Source organism: Sceloporus occidentalis, unplaced genomic scaffold (genome assembly GCF_023333645.1).
Source record: "Sceloporus occidentalis isolate IW3139 unplaced genomic scaffold, rSceOcc1.0.p SCAF_6, whole genome shotgun sequence".
Classification (NCBI taxonomy): Eukaryota; Metazoa; Chordata; class Lepidosauria; order Squamata; family Phrynosomatidae; genus Sceloporus; species Sceloporus occidentalis.
The window spans coordinates 15051495-15070253 of NW_028316986.1; the positions used below are offsets into that span (position 1 = coordinate 15051495).

Genomic DNA, 18759 nt, shown 5'->3' on the forward strand with positions numbered 1-18759 from the left:
TCCACCAGGCCTGCCTGGAAGAAGACAAGCCCTCCCTTCATCCTCCATCTTGAGGGAGAGAGAGAGGCAGGCAAGCTCCACCAGGCCTGCCTGGAAGAAGACAAGCCCTCCCTTCATCCTCCATCTTGAGGGAGAGGGAGGCAGGCTAGCTCCACCAGGCCTGCCTGGAAGAAGACGAGCCCTCCCTTCATCCTCCATCTTGAAGGAGAGAGAGAGGTAGGCAAGCTCCACCAGGCCTGCCTGGAAGAAGACAAGCCCTCCCTTCATCCTCCATCTTGAAGGAGAGAGAGAGGCAGGCAAGCTCCACCAGGCCTGCCTGGAAGAAGACAAGCCCTCCGTTCATCCTCCATCTTGAAGGAGAGAGAGGTAGGCAAGCTCCACCAGGCCTGCCTGGAAGAAGACAAGCCCTCCCTTCATCCTCCATCTTGAGGGAGAGAGAGGCAGGCTAGGTCCAAGAAGCCAAGTCCTCCCTCCAGTCCATCTGACTTGGTCCAGGCCTCAGAGGTTGAGAAGAAGTGCTGGACCACCCTTTCCCAACACTACTCCTTTCTCCTTTTGTGTCGTGTCTTTTAGATTGTAGGCCTGAGGGCAGGGAACCATCTTATTAAAAAGATTGTATGTACAGCGCTGTGTAAATTTACAGCGCTTTATAAATAAAGGTTAATAATAATAATAATAATAATAATAATAATAATAATATCATGGGGTACCTTGTCAAAGGCCTTACTGAAATCAAGGTCAAAACAGTTTTAAAAGTGCTCCTTGTCCAAACTACTGTGGAACTTGACTTCAGCATATTGAAAACACTTGTTTGGAATCACAACATCTGTTTTTAGGTGTTTGTTTTTTTAAAAAAAAATAAACTTAGTTAAATTTAAAATGTAAATGCAATACATTCATACAGACAGCATAAGCAAAATGGTGAGAGATAATAATCCAGAAAATATCTTCAGCATATGTTTATCTTCAACGTAATTTAGATAATTTTCATAGTAAAAAATGCCGAATGCATATTTTACCCTAATGCTGCAGAAATAATTCATTTTGACACAGCTTTAACTCCCATGGCTCAATGGCTATTGGAATTCTGGGATTTGTAATTTTGTGTGATATTTAGCCATCTCTGTCAGAAAACTCTGGTGCCACAACAAACCACAAATCCTAAGATTCCATAGGATGGAGCCATGACAGCTAAAGCAGTGTCAAACTGCATTATTTTTGCAGTGCTGATTAGATTGTTATCTTTAGGTTCTGTATCTCACTTTGGAAATCAATTGAAAATGTTGCTTTATTTCTAGTAGCAAATTATTCATACAGGCTCTACTTTCCCAATCGTATTTTACAAAGTCTGATAGATTTGTTAATAATATTTGCTTCTGTTGTAATTTCACCACCCTCTCCTCCCCCCCCCCCCGAGTATCTCACCTATTTTGCTGTTACTTAGCTAAATCCAAATTTAGCCTCAGCTACAATAGACAAATCGATAGTAGGTAGTGGCTAACAAGGTTGCATTCATTTCAATGGGTCTGCTGTATTTGGAATTAAAATTGGATTTAGACTAATGAGTTTTCAACCTATTCTTGCTACTCAGGTTCATCAGTATATATTTATAAATCCAGTAAGGCATAATACACACTTCCTCTCCCATTCACAGCTTTCCAGGTTTCCTTTTTGCCAACATACACACATAGTACATATGTAATTCTCAGAACTCCAGAACTGTTGTTTGGTACGTTCAAACACCATTTTCATTTTTGTGGCAGTATAACACCATTGCTACATATGTTACAGAAAGAGGAAATTCTCATTCCTGCATTTATAGAGAGATAGAGGGACTGAGTAAGTGAGTGTTAGTTTATAGCCATTTTTATGTATTTCATATACTGTATATTGTTTTCAAGAATGTATTCTCATTTTGTCTGCTGTCTGCTTGCAGATAAAATCTTGAACTGTTGATGAAGTAGCAGAAAATGACTGGTGAAACACACAAATGTTTCTGAAGCTGTCTCTTAGCCTGAAGGAAAAATCGCAGTACAATTATTGCATTTGTCGTTAGAGATTGCAACTGTGATGTGCTATTTACAAAGATAAGCAAATAATAGATCTTTTCAGTTTTGTGGTGGCATGCAAAGCAAATGTTAAATTAGAAAACTACAAGCATAGTACAACTACCCCAGGTGGAATCCCACATCTCCATCATAAAAAGTGGGTGCCATCATTCTCAGTCTGAGTTCAACATCGGGAAAGTCTGAGGCTCTTCTATTCCTTGTGTGACAGACTATGAGTTAGTTGTAAGAAATATACTGTACATTGCAATTCTTGGGCTGGACTGGATTGGAGCCTGCAGATCTGAGCCAAGACGCTCATGCATGCCCTCCCCTGAGCATTTTACTTGAGGGGCATAATACTTACAGTATTGTTCGATCATGCCTAGTGGAGTGGTGTTGAGTGCATGTCAGGAAGGAGACCAAAGAGAGGAGTAGAAATGCTTGTCTTCAGTTAAGGTTTTTGTAATGAGTTGGCCTAGTTCACTGAATTCATTGTCCTTCAGGTGAAGTGGCAGAGCTTTGGAGTTGTGGTCTGGATGAAGGAATTTGCAGAAAGTTTCAGTTCAGTCTTCTTTGGAGCAGGTTGCTCACTTGCACCTTTGAAGGCAGTAGTGCTACTCTTCTATCCCTCTACCCAACAAGTGCCATAGAGTCACGCTGTATCTCCGTATGGAGCAAATCAAGCCTGAACTCTCTAGAAGCCAAGATGGCTAAATTGAGACTGTGGGACTTTGGACATATCATGAGAAGGTTGAGGGCATAGCATTGATGATATACGCCCCAAACGTGGCAGAAACTGCACCGAACCCACGTGAACAGGAAAGAACTGGCCAAAAGGAGTGGTAAAATACCACTCCAAATTGGCTTTGACTTATGCCAACCCTATGAATGATACCTCTAAAATCCCCAGTCCCAACTCTTTGATTCTATGATTCTAGCCCTGCTCAGATCTTGCAGACTCAGGCTGTTGTTTCCTTGATTGAGTCTATCTATGTGTAATGCATTCTTCCCCCTTTCCTGCTGCCTTCTACTGGCCCAAGCATTATTGTATTTTCTGGTGAGTCATGTCTTCTCATGAACCTGTGACATTTGGCCCATCTGTTTTGGGCCTCTATGACACATAACCAAAAAACAAAAAAACCCAACCCCCCCCCCCCCAAAAAAAAAAAAAAAAACCTGTCATAACGAATCCCCCAGGTACCAGGCATGCTAAGATGAGTGTCTCGGCAAAAGTCTCTCAGATCAATCCTATGTTTACTTTCTGTGTTTATCTTTGTGATCACAATCACAAAATAAAGCATGCTAAATGCAAGGTATGTAGGTGACGAAAATGAAGTGTTGTGATTAACAGATGTCTTTCACCACTTCCAGAGCATCTCTGCAAAAAAGTTATAACATTTGCCTATTTTTGACTTTCATTTTCTCATCTCTACCATCTATCTGCTCTCCTTAATCTCACTGGAGTGGAAAGGCATTCTTCAGTTGTGAGTGTGTTTCAAGAGTGCACAGTCAGCCAGATAGCTAAGCTACCAGTACCAGCTGACCAGATTTAGCCTGTCCTTCCTTTTCTTTCTCCATGATGTTTATCACACTATGCTCTTAAAGTGCTACTATTTCACTTTGACTCCTCTAGCTGCCTCCTGTTGCATTGTGGGATTTGCAGTTTTAAGGAGGGGTATTTAGAATTCTCAGGCAGAGCATAGCCCCAAAGCATCTTAAGCAGTGTGTAGATGGGGTGAACAGCTCAATCTTTAAAAATCATTTCTGCTCACTAACTCAGTTCAAAAAGTTTTTTAAAATCAATAAAAACAGAGTAGGGAAGAAATGCAGTGAGAATGTACAATAAAAATAGGAAAATAAATTTTAATCCAACAATACTTCCTAAAATCTACATGATGTAAATTAGGACAGCAAATAAATTTATTGTCACGAGAGGTACAAACTGAGCAAGAAAGAATCTAGCTTTTCTCCCAGACTGCTTTGTATATTTTTAAGGGCAGTCAGATGGGTCATTATAGGATAAAAAGGTAAGCATTTCCTCTTTGACTTGATTGTCAAGTCGTGTCTGACTGCAAGGGATGGTGCTCATCCCTGTAACTAAGGCAAGGGAGCCAACGTTGTCAACGACAACTCTATGATCATGTGGCCAACATGACTGCACAGAATGCTGTTACCATCTCACCAAAGTGGTACCTGTTTATCTACTTGCACTTTTACATGCTTTTGAACTGCTAGGTTGGCAGAAGCTGGGACTAGTGACAGAAGCTCACTCGGTCACATGGTGCTTGGGTCTTAAACCACTGACATTGCAGTCACTAGAGTAGGTGTATTAACCACTGAGCCACCATGTCCCATCCTAGGATACTCTGCACCAAATGGAGGGTGTTATACCAGCTGTGACAAACTAGAATGTCAGGTTTGTCAGATTTTAAGTGTGTGGTCTCCAAGCTTTGGTCTCCAGATGTAGTGGAACTACATTTCCCAATAATCCCTGACGTTTGTCATGCTGTGGCTGGAGCTTCTGGGCATCAAAGTCCAAAGACATCTAGGCTTCCTGAGTTTCTGAACCATTGTTTTCGGGCATTGGAAAAATGACTTAAAAGGGGACATGGTGGCGATACAGACCGGCGAATGAGGCTGCGGTAGGGCGAAGCATTCGCACGCTTCCAAAACCTACCGTGTGCCCTGGGTGCCATCTTGGCGCACGCCCATCTATACGGGACATGCCATGATGACGCATGCGCGTCACAGTGCCCAAATGGCGCTGGCCGGAAGGGGTGTCATGATGGCATGTGAGCTCCTGAGAGGGAGCAGATTGTTGCCGTGGTGTGCGCTTGACATGGCAACGATATGGGGCAAACAGGCGGTGTTTAGCCCCCTGTCTGTCGAGTACCCTAGTTGAGCAAAGAAAACTTCTAATTGCCCTATAAGATTGCTTAATTAAGAATTTATCAAGAGATTCATTTCTTCTTCTTTAGCTTGAACTGGGATGATGGTTTCTTGCTATACTGGATGTGTAAAATTGATTTACCCAGTACCACAAATACTGTTTTGTAAATGGCTACCATATTATCTATATTTTGTGCAATTTCCCTCTGACTTTACTATTTCTGTTGGATGTTGTTATTTCTGTTTTGCTAAAGTGTTTTAATTTTGTGCTTACATTTTAATTGTGTTGATTTTATTTTAATTTTATTATTGAGAGTTGCTTGGCATGCTGCTCCCCTGTCATTGGCTGAATGACAGGATGTACATGTAATAAATAGGTAATAAATATTTTTCTGTACTTTAGGATGGCAACTCATGTCTTTGTTGAAATGGATTACAAACTCATGCAAACCTATAATCAATCTTTTCATATTTAAGGAGCTGTAGACTCAGTTGCTTTTAAAATAACATTTAAAATATTTAACTCATTCTCCTGTCTCCATGGTAAGAGGAAATGAATTAGAGGCTCATGCCCAATGATTTCCAGAACAAAATTCCAGACAAATTCCAGATAATAATAAATAAATAAATAAATAAAAACTTTATTTATATACCGCCCTTCGAAACATCAGGGCGGTTCACAACAATAATAATAATATACAACGATACAGATTAAAACAATACAGTTAAAAACAATAACACAATAAAAGAACTTGTGCCAAATCACAAATTACTAATTGGGGGGGGGGGGGAGAGGAGGCTCTCAGGGCAAAAAATCAGGGGTAAGCCTGCTTGAAGAAGAACGTTTTCAGCCCCTTCTTAAATCGGGCCAGGGAGGTTGCTGAACGGAGCTCGATGGGCAGCGAGTTCCAGAGGGTAGGAGCCGAGGTGGAAAAGGCCCTTCTAGTGGTATTAACTAATGTAGCCTCCGGAACTCTTAGCAGATGCTGCTAATAAAAATTAGCATGTGCTTTATAGACTGTAGCAAAGCCTTGGACTGCATAGATCATGAAAAGCTTTTAAACAAATAGCAGTGCGACAACACTTGATAGTCCTAATGAGGAATCTGTACCTAGGACAGGAGGCAACTGTTAGAATATGGAGAATACAGAGAAACAGAATGGTTCCCAATTTGCAAAGGGATAAGGCAGGGCTGCATTCTACCATCCTATTTGTTCAACTTTCATGCAGAAAATATCATACCTCTTCCTTCTGGAAAGAAGGCTGCTGTTAGAACAGAATATGGAGATAAAGGATGGTTCCCAGTTGACAAAGGATTCAGGCGAGTCTGCATTCTGTCACCCTACTCGTTCAACCTATATGCAGGAAAATATACACAGAACAGGCTTAGACTCAGAGGAAGGATGTGTGAAGATTGAAAGAAGGAACATCAACAGTCTTAGATATGCAGATGACACCATATTACTAGTGGAAAATATAATAGATTTGAAACAATTACTAAGGAAAGTTAAATAAGAAAATGCAAAGGCAGGCTTACTGCTGAACATTAAAAATAATGACTATGGATAACTCAGCCTAGGTAATGAGGAAATTGAACTAGTTAAAGAGTTAAAGAGTTCCTATACTTTGAATCAAACACTGAACAAAATGGAGACTGCTGCGGCGCTGGCTTTTCTGCACTCCTACGGCATGTTATTATTGTTTATACATTTGCTTTATAATTCTTTTTCCACCATGGCTTTGAAGCTGGAAGTACTCATATGTAGGTTTAGGAGTTACACACTGGAAACCGATTTATATTCATGGTCCCTACCTATTCAATAGGGATTGTAGAAGTCCTCTAGTCGTGACTTACTGGACAGCAGCCACTGTGAATGACTGAGGTCTGTCTGACCACTACACTGTGCTGGCTCTTTGGTCTCTCTTTGCAAATGCATTTTTGTAGCTAGCAAAGATACTGGGCTTGCAAGAAAAAACCATGTGATGTCCTGTGGTTCATTTGCTTGTTTTCCCTTAATCTCTTTCTTCTCCAGCAGCCTTAAAGTAGAGATCTCAATTTTTTCCCATTCACTTGACTCAGAGTCCCTGTAATGTCTGAATAATGATTTGTTTGAAGTGTTAATTGAGAACAAGTCAGGAACTGAAATTGCAGTTTGACCCTGTCTTATTCTAGAAGCCCTTTTCTAATACAGTGATGAGCAACCTCTACGATTATGATAGCCATTTTGCCACCCTGTAGTCCTTGGAGATTTGTATACCCTCCAACCTCTCTTACACACTCAGGATGACAGATCACATTTGTAGAAATCTCGCGTGGGGGTGATTTGCCACTTAGATAAAATTATGCTTTCCCAACCTGTTTTAGTTTTTAAAAAAGGGAGCAGTTTTTAGAAACAGGAAGTGACCAGATGAACTTGAGGCGGGAGAGAAGAATTACATGGGGAGAGAGTGGCCTCGAGCTGCATTGGGGGAGTTAAAAGGAGTCCTGCACTGGGGACCTTGTGTAGGGCATGAGGTGGCTCATGGGCAACACTCTGTTCACCCTGTTCTAAGCAACCTGTGTGTGGAGAACTGTGTAAGAGGAGGAGACAAGAGGGGAAGTAGCTGAGGTCAAGGATGCACTTGTCCAGTGTGTAAGTCCTTCTTTTGTTAGCAGTTCCTTTTGATGAGCTTTTGATAGGTTTCCACTTGCCTCAGAAGAGATCTAGGGATTTCTGTAGTTATTGTCATTCAAACTTGCATTGTTATTGAAAACTAAGCTACCTGACATGAAGCATTTGTGGTACATGCTGTGTGTGTTGAATGCTAAAAATATGTTATCAGTGACTCTGTTTAAATTTCTTCATCTTTTACCACTGAAGCAAGGATAAACCTGGAGTTCCTGTGGAAATACATGAGTAGTCATGCTTGTATAATAATACTGCATGACCACTTACAGAATTAATTCTGATTTTGGTAGCAGAAGACAAATTGCTAGTGATGATGGTGGTGATTAAGATGTATGATGATAATGATTTTTAACTTTCTACTTGAAGCTGTTGAAAATGGACATACTGATGTGATAAAGCTTCTTCTTCAACATGGAGCAAATATTAATGGGTCCCACTGCTGGTCTGAATGGAATTCTTTGCACCAGGCTGCTTTTCAGGTAATCTATAAATCCATAATTTCATTTCCATATAAATAAAGTTTCTCTCTCCCTTTTTTCTTCTTCCAAATGACAGCTTTGTATAGCCTTTTCGTACCACTTTCTTTTTCTGATTTATGACAACCTGGTGCTGAGAAGTCAGTCTAAATGCAAATGATCATTTTGAATGAGCTGCAGTGAGTGTTAAACAGTAGACATTTTAAATAGCAAAAAGATTACACACGTTTAAGAAATGATCAGATATAAAAAGGGAGATAAATTTGTTATTGGACATAAATTTACTTGAAATAATTGTTTTGTCCCATCTTATTTCCTTACATATATTTTATCTTTCATGAGAATTTCTATTTTGAAAATCAGTTAGCAAACTACCTTTCCATCTGGAATCAAATCAGTGTTTCCAGAAACATGCTGCTCATAATGGTAACCCTGTTTGGATGTTTCCAGTCCAGTGCCATAACATCTAGTACAGTTTTGCCTGCTCCCTTCTGTGCAAGTTGCTTATTTTAGCCTTGTATTTCTACCTGCCATTGGCTTAAAAGGTTAAAGTTAGACATCAACAATCAGACACACAAATACAGGATGAGTGACACCTGGCTTGAGAAACACATGTGTAAAAATATCTAGAGATCTTAGTAGACCACAAGTTAAGCATTAGTCAACAGGATGATTTGGCAACAAAAATCCCAATGTTAGCTTAAGCTGTGTTAACAGAATTATAATGTTCAGATCAAAGAAAGTATAGTAATAGTAACACTTTAATCAAATGTCAACTGATTAAAGGGCATAACATTGATAAGCTGGGATGTTTCCAAAGGTTGACCAAGAAGATGGCAAAGGCTGAGGAAACCAAGCCCTATGAGGAATTGTTGGGAGAGATGGGTATGTTGAGTCTGGGGAAGAGAAGATTAAGAAGTGATGTGACAGCTATACCTGAAAGGCTGTCAGGTAGAAGATACAGTAAGCTTCCTTTCTACTACTACAGAGGATACAGCCCAGACTAGTGGATTCAAATTACAAGAAAGAAGATTCTGTCTAAATATTAAGATAACTTCTTTGAACAAGACTGCGTTGGAAAATGATGGATTCTCCTTCACTGGAGGTTTTTAAATAGAGGTTGAATGACCACCTGTCAGGAATGATTCAATGGTAGATCCCTGGACAAGCAAGAGGTTGGACTAGACAACTCTTTGAGTTTCTTTGCTTCTACATTGTGCTAGAACTCTGAAGGGGAGGATTGGATGTGATTGGGTTGTACTTGTATCTTCTGTTTTTGGTACAGTCATTTGATGTGGTGAGCTTTTGATATGAGGGTAAGTTTCAATTTGTAGGTAAGTGATATCCATATGTACAGTGTGCCTGCGCCATGCGTGGATGCATTTTACATGGTTTCCAGCTTATGCGGAAGCTGTGTGGGCAGAACAACAATGGCGTGTGTGCCGCGCTGCCACATGCACGCACCCCATTATTTCCTATGGGGCTCGAGCATTGGTGGATTTTCCCTTATGTGGGGGGATCTGAAACGGATCTCCCGTGTAAGGAGAGGGCCCGCTGTAGTGTGATAGCACTGGTAAATGACACTCAGATTTTTCATTCTCATTGTTAAAAAAACATACATATTAGATCAAGAGTCCATATATACTTCCCTGTCTGCTGAGCACCCTGGTTCTCTCTGAATTGCTGAGAATTTGTGAGGGGAAAAGCTACCTTCCTTGTGTTGTCTTTGCAAAAGATAGAAATGAATTAAGCCCCCCCCCCCCCCCCCGGGCCTGGTCTTTGGCAGACACTGAGAAAGGGCAGGAGGGAACATTGGCATTGGCAACCATGTATAATGGCTGGATGTTATATTTAAATAAATTCAGAGAGCTGCCAGTTTTGTTGCTTTGTTTAACATCAACATTTTCATTTTCCTTCAGAGATACCCTGAGATACTGAAATTACTACTTGACCAAGGAGCCAACATAGAATCTGTGGATGACTTTGGGATCACACCTTTATTTGTTGCTGCACAATATGGAAAACTGGAATGTTTAAGGATACTTATCTCATACGGTAACTCAGATTCTATGAAACTACAAGTCTGAGATGGATTTCATTGGTATAAGCTGGGGTGAATGATATGCAGATGGGCCATTCTGTTCATGTCCTTCCTGTCTTTTGAGAGCCTTCTGACCAAGTGGTTGAGGTGTTGTGTTGTAGTGGAGCCCAGTGTGTCAGGGCTAGGATGTTTTGATTGTCAGGGATGATGGTGTCACCAGCCACCCCTCCCCTTTTTAATAGATTTGACACCCATCTGTGAAGATGCATTCATTACCTGTGTATTTCTGTGTTTGGACTCTGGCCTACCAACTCTATGAGTCTGAGCATTTATTAAAGTATTTCTAACATGGCTGTTACCAACAAATCTCAAGGTAGAGTGAATCTGGAGGGCTTTTCACAACTGGGGCACTAAAGTTGAAAATGCAGTTATAAATTTCCTCATTTTTTGATTCTTTGTAATTAATTCAATAATAGAATTTAGCACAGTTTGATGTTTTATTTTTAGCTTCTTGAGCTTCTTTTTACAGCTTGGATTCTCATATGTTGCAGCATGGGGTTTTAGACCTTTCCCCCCATCATGCTTATATATATATATATATATATATATATATATATTTTCAGAAAACGGTTCATTTTAACTACTTTTATCCTCCTCCATCAAATAACAAATGTAAGCTGCAGCTTGGGAATAATTTAGGTAATATAGGCGCAGTACAGACCGCCGAAAAACAATGGCCTGCCAGTGCCTGTTTTTCCTCCAGAGGGAAGCCGCAGTTGCCAAATAGTGCAGCTTCCCTCCGGTGGAAAAAGAACCTGCAAAAAGTGGGTTCTTTTAAAGCCGCAGGGGCGGCATTATGTAAGCACTGTGTAGCAACGTGCAGACGCCACGTAGCGCTTAAGTAACAATGGTGGCACCCATGTATACAGGGTGCCGCCATTATTATGTCACTGCCACGTACTAGGGTTGCAGGGCATGCGGTTGCTCCGCACCCGTGCAACCCTAGTACGTGGCCAGGCCAGCGCAAAGTGCTGGTCTGGACCGCACCATAAATAGACTAGGGAAAAATCTTAGGCCTGTTACAGACAGCCAAAATAAAGCTGCTTCGAGTCACAGTGGAGGTATGGTGTTTCAATGATGCATGCATCCTAAGAGTCCAGAAGTTGCACCAAAGCCACGCTCCAGCCCTCTTTCTGGATCCTGTTACATTCCATCCCTGTCCCACAGCTATGTAAATATGCTTTATACCTGAGCTTTTATTATTGCTCTGTATTGCATCTGAAGAAGTAAGTTTGTATCCACAAAGGCTTGTGTGGAAATAAAACCAGTTGCCATATCCCCCCCCCCAAAAAAAATTCCTTCTTCCTTTTAATGTCTTCCCAGACTATGCAAAGTCATACTACTCTTAGCGTGCACAGGCTTATCATAGCTTTGACCATCTTAAGCATGCGGAAGCTCTGTGGGCAGAACAACAATGGCGTGTGTGCCGCGCTGCCACATGCACGCACCCCATTATTTCCTATGGGGCTCGAGCATTGGTGGATTTTCCCTTATGTGGGGGGATCTGAAACGGATCTCCCGTGTAAGGAGAGGGCCCGCTGTAGTGTGATAGCACTGGTAAATGACACTCAGATTTTTCATTCTCATTGTTAAAAAAACATACTGCAAAAAGTGGGTTCTTTTAAAGCCGCAGGGGCGGCATTATGTAAGCACTGTGTAGCAACGTGCAGACGCCACGTAGCGCTTAAGTAACAATGGTGGCACCCATGTATACAGGGTGCCGCCATTATTATGTCACTGCCACGTACTAGGGTTGCAGGGCATGCAGTTGCTCCACACCCGTGCAACCCTAGTACGTGGCCAGGCCAGCGCAAAGTGCTGGTCTGGACCGCACCATAAATAGCCTAGGGAAAAATCTTAGGCCTGTTACAGACAGCCAAAATAAAGCTGCTTCGAGTCACAGTGGAGGTATGGTGTTTCAATGATGCGTGCATCCTAAGAGTCCAGAAGTTGCACCAAAGCCACGCTCCAGCCCTCTTTCTGGATCCTGTTACATTCCATCCCAGTCCCACAGCTATGTAAATATGCTTTATACCTGAGCTTTTATTATTGCTCTGTATTGCATCTGAAGAAGTAAGTTTGTATCCACAAAGGCTTGTGTGGAAATAAAACCAGTTGCCATATCCCCCCCCCCCCCCCAAAAAAAATTCCTTCTTCCTTTTAATGTCTTCCCAGACTATGCAAAGTCATACTACTCTTAGCGTGCACAGGCTTATCATAGCTTTGACCATCTTAAGCATGCTTGCATTCTGTATAGCAGGGGTAGGCAACCTTTTTGAGCCGGGGGCCGGGTTGCTGTCCCTCAGACAACTGGGGGGCCGAAGCCAAAAAATAAATAATTAAATAATTCTTTAAAAATTTAAATAATTAAATAAATAATAAAGGAAAATTGGATATTATTAAGATTAAAAATAACAAAAAATAAAATAAAAACAAGGGAGACCTAGATATTTTAAATAATAAAAAATAATCAAAAATAATAAAAAAATAAATACATTCAAACCACACTGACTCTCTTACACAGGCCTGCCCTGAAAAAAGAAATAAAAACTAAGGGAGACCTGGAATGGCCACTCACCTCCCCTTCTCCTGCTGCTCCTGCGAATTACAAAGAGGAAGCTTTGTAATTCGCGCCAAAGACAAAGAGCCCTTTGCCCTCCCTCTGGCCCAGAGTCCTCCTCCTCCTCCTCCTCTTCTCAGGCTCCGCCTCCTTAAGGGGCCAGCTCCCATTTTAGGCCGGTGCACGGCCAGGGCCAGGGTCGAAGAGGAGGAGGAGGCGGCAAAGGAGGAGGTGGGTGGCCAGCCAGCCGCGCACGGCCCTGAAAAGCAAGGGGGACACGCGGGGGAGGTTGGAGAAGGAGGCAGAGGCAGCTGGCTGGCCGGCTGCATGGGTGGTCGTGGCCAGAGGGAGCGCGCAGGGGGCAGAGAAGGAGGAGGCAGAGGAGGAGGCGGATGCGGAAGTGGGTGGCTGGCTGGCTGCATGAGCAGCCGCGGCCATAAGCTGCGGCAGGGGCAGCAATTGGCGGCAGGACTGGGCTGGGGCCGGTCCCAAGGCCTCGCTGGGCCGGATCCGACCCGCGGGCCGTAGGTTGACGATCCCTGCTGTATAGGAAGCAGGTGCCATTTCTATCATTCCCTTTAGGAGGGGAGTGCTGGTTTGTGATCTATGAAATAAGGCTATGGCTCTCAAGAGTGCATTTTTCATCTTTCAAAGAATCAAAAAAGAGCCAGTGGCAAAAGGCTCAGTTGCAGTCCCTACAAAGGCAAATGCTGAGAGACCAAGATTATAATCCTCTGCGTGCTTACTTAGGAGTATACCCCACTTAATTCATTGTATCTTAATACTGAATAAATATGGAAAGAATTGTACATGAAATGACACTGCACATTTTAAACTGGTTTTTGGTTTTGCTTGGTAACTAGTTTTCATGACTTCAAGCATCATCCTATTTTTATTAACATTTGTGAGCATGCAATTTATTGACTTTGGGATTAAAACAGACAAACGGAACTGCATATTTAACTTGTCAGATGCAACTCCAGTTGCTGTAGTACTGACTAACAGCTTATATAGCTTTAAAAGGGATTTGAGAGATTCAGGGAGAGATAGCTGAATGGCAGCTACATATTCAGTGGCAGTATATCTTTCATTGTCAGATATATACAAGGGAAATCTATTGCTGTCGTGCTCTGCTTGAGGATCCCAATAATTATTGTCCAGTTAGTCTGACATCAATAGCAGGAAAGATTCTAGAGCAGATAATTAAACAAATTGTCAGTGCACATTTAGAAGGGAATGCCATAATCACAAAAATTCAGCATGGGTTTCTGAGAAACAAGTCATGCCACAGACTAATCTCATCTCTTTTTTAAATAAAGTTACCAGCTTGGTAGATAGAGGGAACACTGTGGATATAGCATATCTTGATTTCAGTAAGGTCTTTGACAAGGCCCCCCATGACATTCTTACAAATAAGGTAGTAAAATGTGAGTTAAACAATGCAACTGTTAAATGAATTAACAAAGGGTACTCAGCAATGGCTCTTCATCCTGGAGAGAAGTGACCAGTGGGGTGCCACAGGGTTCTGTCCTGGGCCCAGTGCTGTTCAACATCTTTATTCATGACTTGGATGAAAGGATAAGGGGCATGCTTTGTCAGGAAATGGAGCATGGGACATGCAGTAATTGAAATGAAAAGATGTATGTGAGAAGCAAAGAGACAGAAAATTTTACAATTAGAAAGGTTCCAGTATGGCAAGGCACGTATACAAAATCACAGGTGCAAAGATAGTCAAAACAATAAGTCTTGGAAGTCAAGGTCACTTAAGAATAAACATTGACAACACCTGGAACATGTCTCATGGCCAAGACCACCATAGTCAAGGGTTGGACTTAGGTCTGGGGAGAGTAAAGTCAACCAATCAATGTGAAAGTGCACACCCAGTGGGTGGCAACTAACAATAACAATAATTGCCAGTCTTGTCCATGTGGTTGATATTGGTGAATTGGTGGATTGGTGAACTGGGTGAACTGTGGGAATCTGAAGCATTACAGGGCTTAGCCAATGTGTTGCAAAGTTGTTTGTTATTTTATTAGTTGTACTTTAACAGGTAGCAGAATAAAAGTAGTACTCTTGTTTAGACTACAAATTGTGTGGTTTCTTGACTGCTGGAAGCAGAAGTGCCAAGCAGTGGAAACAAGGACCAGTGGATCCTGAGATGGAGATATCCGGATAAGTGAGAGAGAGCTTGAAGAGGTTTGTCAGGATCTTCAGCATCTACTCTGCAACTCTGCTACATTAGCAACACAACAACCACTGACCAAAACTGGTCAGCTCAGCTTTACCAAGTTGGTGTGGAGTTATAGCCTGAAGTTATGTGCAACAACTCCCATCATCCCTGACATACTTATCAAATTTGCAGATGACACCAAATTAGGAGGAGTAGCTAATACCCCAGGGGAGAGGATCAAAATTTGAAATGACCTTAGTAGATTAGAAAGCTGGTCCAAAGCTAACAAAATGAGTTTAAATAGGGAGAAATGTAAGGTACTGCACTTTAAGAAAAAAAATGAAATGCATAGATATAGACCATTCAATGACAGGAATGTTTTTGAGATGCAGAGTAATTTTTGTGCTAATCATTATCACCTTTCTTATCTGTTTATTGAAATTCTTCATCAGGAGCAAATGTCAATTGTCAAGCCAAGGACCGGGCCACACCACTATTTATTGCTGCCCAGGAAGGCAAGGATGGATGTGTGGAACTGTTGTTATCCAGTGGAGCGGATCCAAACTTGTACTGTAATGAAGAGGAATGGCAATTGCCTATCCATGCTGCGGCACAAATGGGACATTGCAAGTAGGTTTATGAAAGAGATTGTTCCTAGATTTTGTTAACTCTGGTAGAAAAAAGTTGGATGTATGTAGATGTGTTTGTACCTTGAGATGTGGGATGTCATTAGCACAAGTAGTCCTTCCATTGATGCAGATTGCAATTATTCCATGACAGCAGACAAAGCATAGACATTTTTCTGATATGTGGAGAGAGAGGAAGAAACCAGTATGGGGCTGCAGAGGAAGAAAGTCAGACAAGGAAAGGAACTCTATAGGCCCAAGGAAGTATGGGAAGATCATACAGAAGTCCATAGATTGTGGAGGCCACTAATATTGAACTCAGATGGTTTGGAGAGCAGATTTTTTATTCTCTTCCAATTAGAAATGTAAATTTTCTAAAAATTTTTGAAGCCATAGAGAATTAAAAAAAAAATAAGACGTTTTCTGAAAAATGTAATATTACTATTCTTTACAGATTCAAAGTCACTTGATTAAATTAGGAAGATATCATGCATTCTGTATAACTTGGCTTGGCCTAAAAATTTCATATCTTATATATGAAAAGTACAGTTTATTTTGAAAATAATTGCAAATTGAGTTGCAAATTGCAAATTTCCACAGAAGGGAAAGTCATTTTTACTGGCTACATTTGGAGGTCTGTTCAAGTTTGGTGGTGATGTAGAAAGTGGTCTTGTCAGAGGGAGGGAATTTAGAAGTTCCATCATGGGCAAGCCAATCAAAGCTGATGGGTTGGCCTCAGATATATGTGGAGTAGAATCAATAGACTTAGAATCAATAGACTTAGATTAGCCATGATTAATTTGTCCAACTGGTTTCCTTTGGGACTTCTCATAGCATGGCTATATATTTGCCAACAAGTCTCTGCTGTGTTTTTCTTCTTTCAATGAATGCCACCCTCTGACAGTTGGGTAGTTTGAAACAGGTTCTTCAGCAAATATAAAGTAAAAGTTGTTTAAAAGGGGCTAAATCTATATAAGCCAGCATGGTTTCCCTCCCATTATTTTAGCAAGATATTTTGGAGTTATCCCAGAGCTTGGATTTTTGTGGGGAGGGGCTATAATGTGTAGCCTCCAACCAACATAGTCCAAAAAAGTAACTTTTCTACAATCTAGATTTATATTTAAAGTAATTTCAAAAAACAGTCTTGTTACCTATCTCCCATTAAAATAAAAATAAAAATATTTTAAACATGTGAATTTTGGGTTTTATAATTTTGTAATTAAGAAGAGTGAAAGGCAATGGTTTTGAGGTTTCAGGAATGATATCTAAGGCTCATGGCAAAAGCTTTACATTTGCATAGAAATATGAAATCATAACATCCAGTTTTTATGTCCATAGTATATTGCGAATGCTCATACCAGTTACTGACCGGCTCTGTGGCAGTGCTGAAGGCAAAGTGAGTCCTGTCTACTCAGCAGTCTATGGTGAACATGTAGATTGCTTGGAACGATTGCTCAAAGAAGGCTATAGCCCAGATGCCCAACCTTGTCCAATCTTCAGCTGCAGGTCACCCATGTCTCTGGCTATCCAAAAAGGGTATGTGTGTTGCTTATGGTTATTATGGGATTCAAGACACAGTAGACATAGGCTAATGTGGATGGATAGTGGATGTCCTGTACCCAAAGATCCTCAGACTTTATGCTTTCAGGAAACCCTTTCTTCGTTAGCGTTTCTGTAGAAAAAACTGCTTCCTAACTCATATTAGATTCTGGGGAATTGCCCATGGTGTATATTCAGTCCCATGTTGCGCCATAGCCACACCTGTATAACTTCACTGAGGATGTACCTTAGAAGACACCCAACACTCCCCTGCAGTTGCATATTCCGGGGGAAGATTGATGGTAGGTGAGATGTCTTCAGGATCTCATGGCTAATTTTCCCTTGTCAAAAATTATTGGACAAGTTTCCAAGCAATAACTCATTCTTTGGAACATGGTTAAAAGCACCTAATCTTCCTGAGTCTCAAAGTGTGGGTGTTATATTAAATCCATTATCAGATTTCCTAACGGCTTTCACTTTCACTCAGAGTGGCTGGGGAAATGGTGAGAATGTTGGTTCAGGGCCACAATGCTTGTGGTTTCTTTCTCCAATGCTTCTGTGAGATAGACTTTCCATAGTTGTATTAAGAGTAGTTTCTTTAAAATTAATTGGATTTAATGGATTTTTGTGGGTTTTTTGGGCTATGTGGCCATGCTCTGGAAGAATTTATTCCTGACATTTCGCCTGCATCTGTGCTTGGCATATCTCTGAAGATGACAGCCACAGATGCAGGTGAAACATCAGGAATAAATTCTTCCAGAACATGGCCATGTAGTCCAAAAAAACCTTCGACTTTAAATTGGGTTGAGGTTAGCCAGACTAACTTGTCCCATTGATTTAATTGGTAGTCCTCTAATCATTTCCCCATGCGCCTTTTTAAAATGATTGAGGGAAGAAATCGTAACTTGCCACCCTCAATAATAAAACACAAGTTATCTATCAAGAGTGGGGTACACAAAACCCTGGGGCTAACTCCACCTAACAGTTGAATTATCTAGCCCACATTTTACTAACTTTTTTGCAAGGATATCATGGGGGACCTTGTCAAAAGCCTTACTGAAATTGAGATACACTACATCCACAGCATTTCCCACACCTACCAACCTTGTTAAAACTTGTTAGTTAAAGCAAAAGGATTTAAGAGAGATACTTATATAAGTTTTACTCATTAAGTGAAATAAACATGTCAAATTGGATCACACATCAATGCACAGCAGTGGATATACCACTCCCCAAGTTCCAGTCCACACTCTTCTGGAACTCCCAGAACACTAGTTGACTTTTTCCTGACCATTTTTGACCATAGTGAAAATGCTTCTTGATAATAATAATAATAATAATAATATTAATAATAATAAATTTTATTTATATCCCGCCTTTCCAATATTTTGATCAAGGCAGCTTACAATACAGATAAAAGCATATCGATAAAAAGTTAAAAACAGCATTAAAAAAGAACAACAAACAAGTAGAAGTACAAGGGCAGGGCAGGTACACAATCCAGGGTCGTTGATAGAGGGGCAAAGAATAAAATGATTATGGTGGGAAGGCTTGCAGAAATACATATGTTTTCAAGTTCTTTTTGAAAAGAACTAAGGACGCGGTGGAATAGAGCTCGACAGGGAGATTGTTCCAAAGTTTGGGGGCAGCGATAGAAAAAGCCCTCTGTGAGATCCTCACA

At 41.1% G+C, this 18759-nt stretch overlaps 1 protein-coding gene across 2 annotated transcripts in view; it reads left to right on the top strand.

The window, feature by feature from the left end:
* Nucleotides 1-18759, top strand: part of ASB3 (ankyrin repeat and SOCS box containing 3) — a 91168-nt gene that overhangs the window by 55476 nt on the left and 16933 nt on the right. For both annotated transcript variants that reach the window (XM_089528927.1, XM_089528928.1), the window contains exons 5-8: nucleotides 7973-8085; nucleotides 10002-10137; nucleotides 15366-15543; nucleotides 16878-17075. In XM_089528927.1, coding sequence (XP_089385053.1) covers nucleotides 7973-8085; nucleotides 10002-10137; nucleotides 15366-15543; nucleotides 16878-17075 — 625 coding nt within the window. The remainder of the gene's footprint in view (nucleotides 1-7972; nucleotides 8086-10001; nucleotides 10138-15365; nucleotides 15544-16877; nucleotides 17076-18759) is intronic.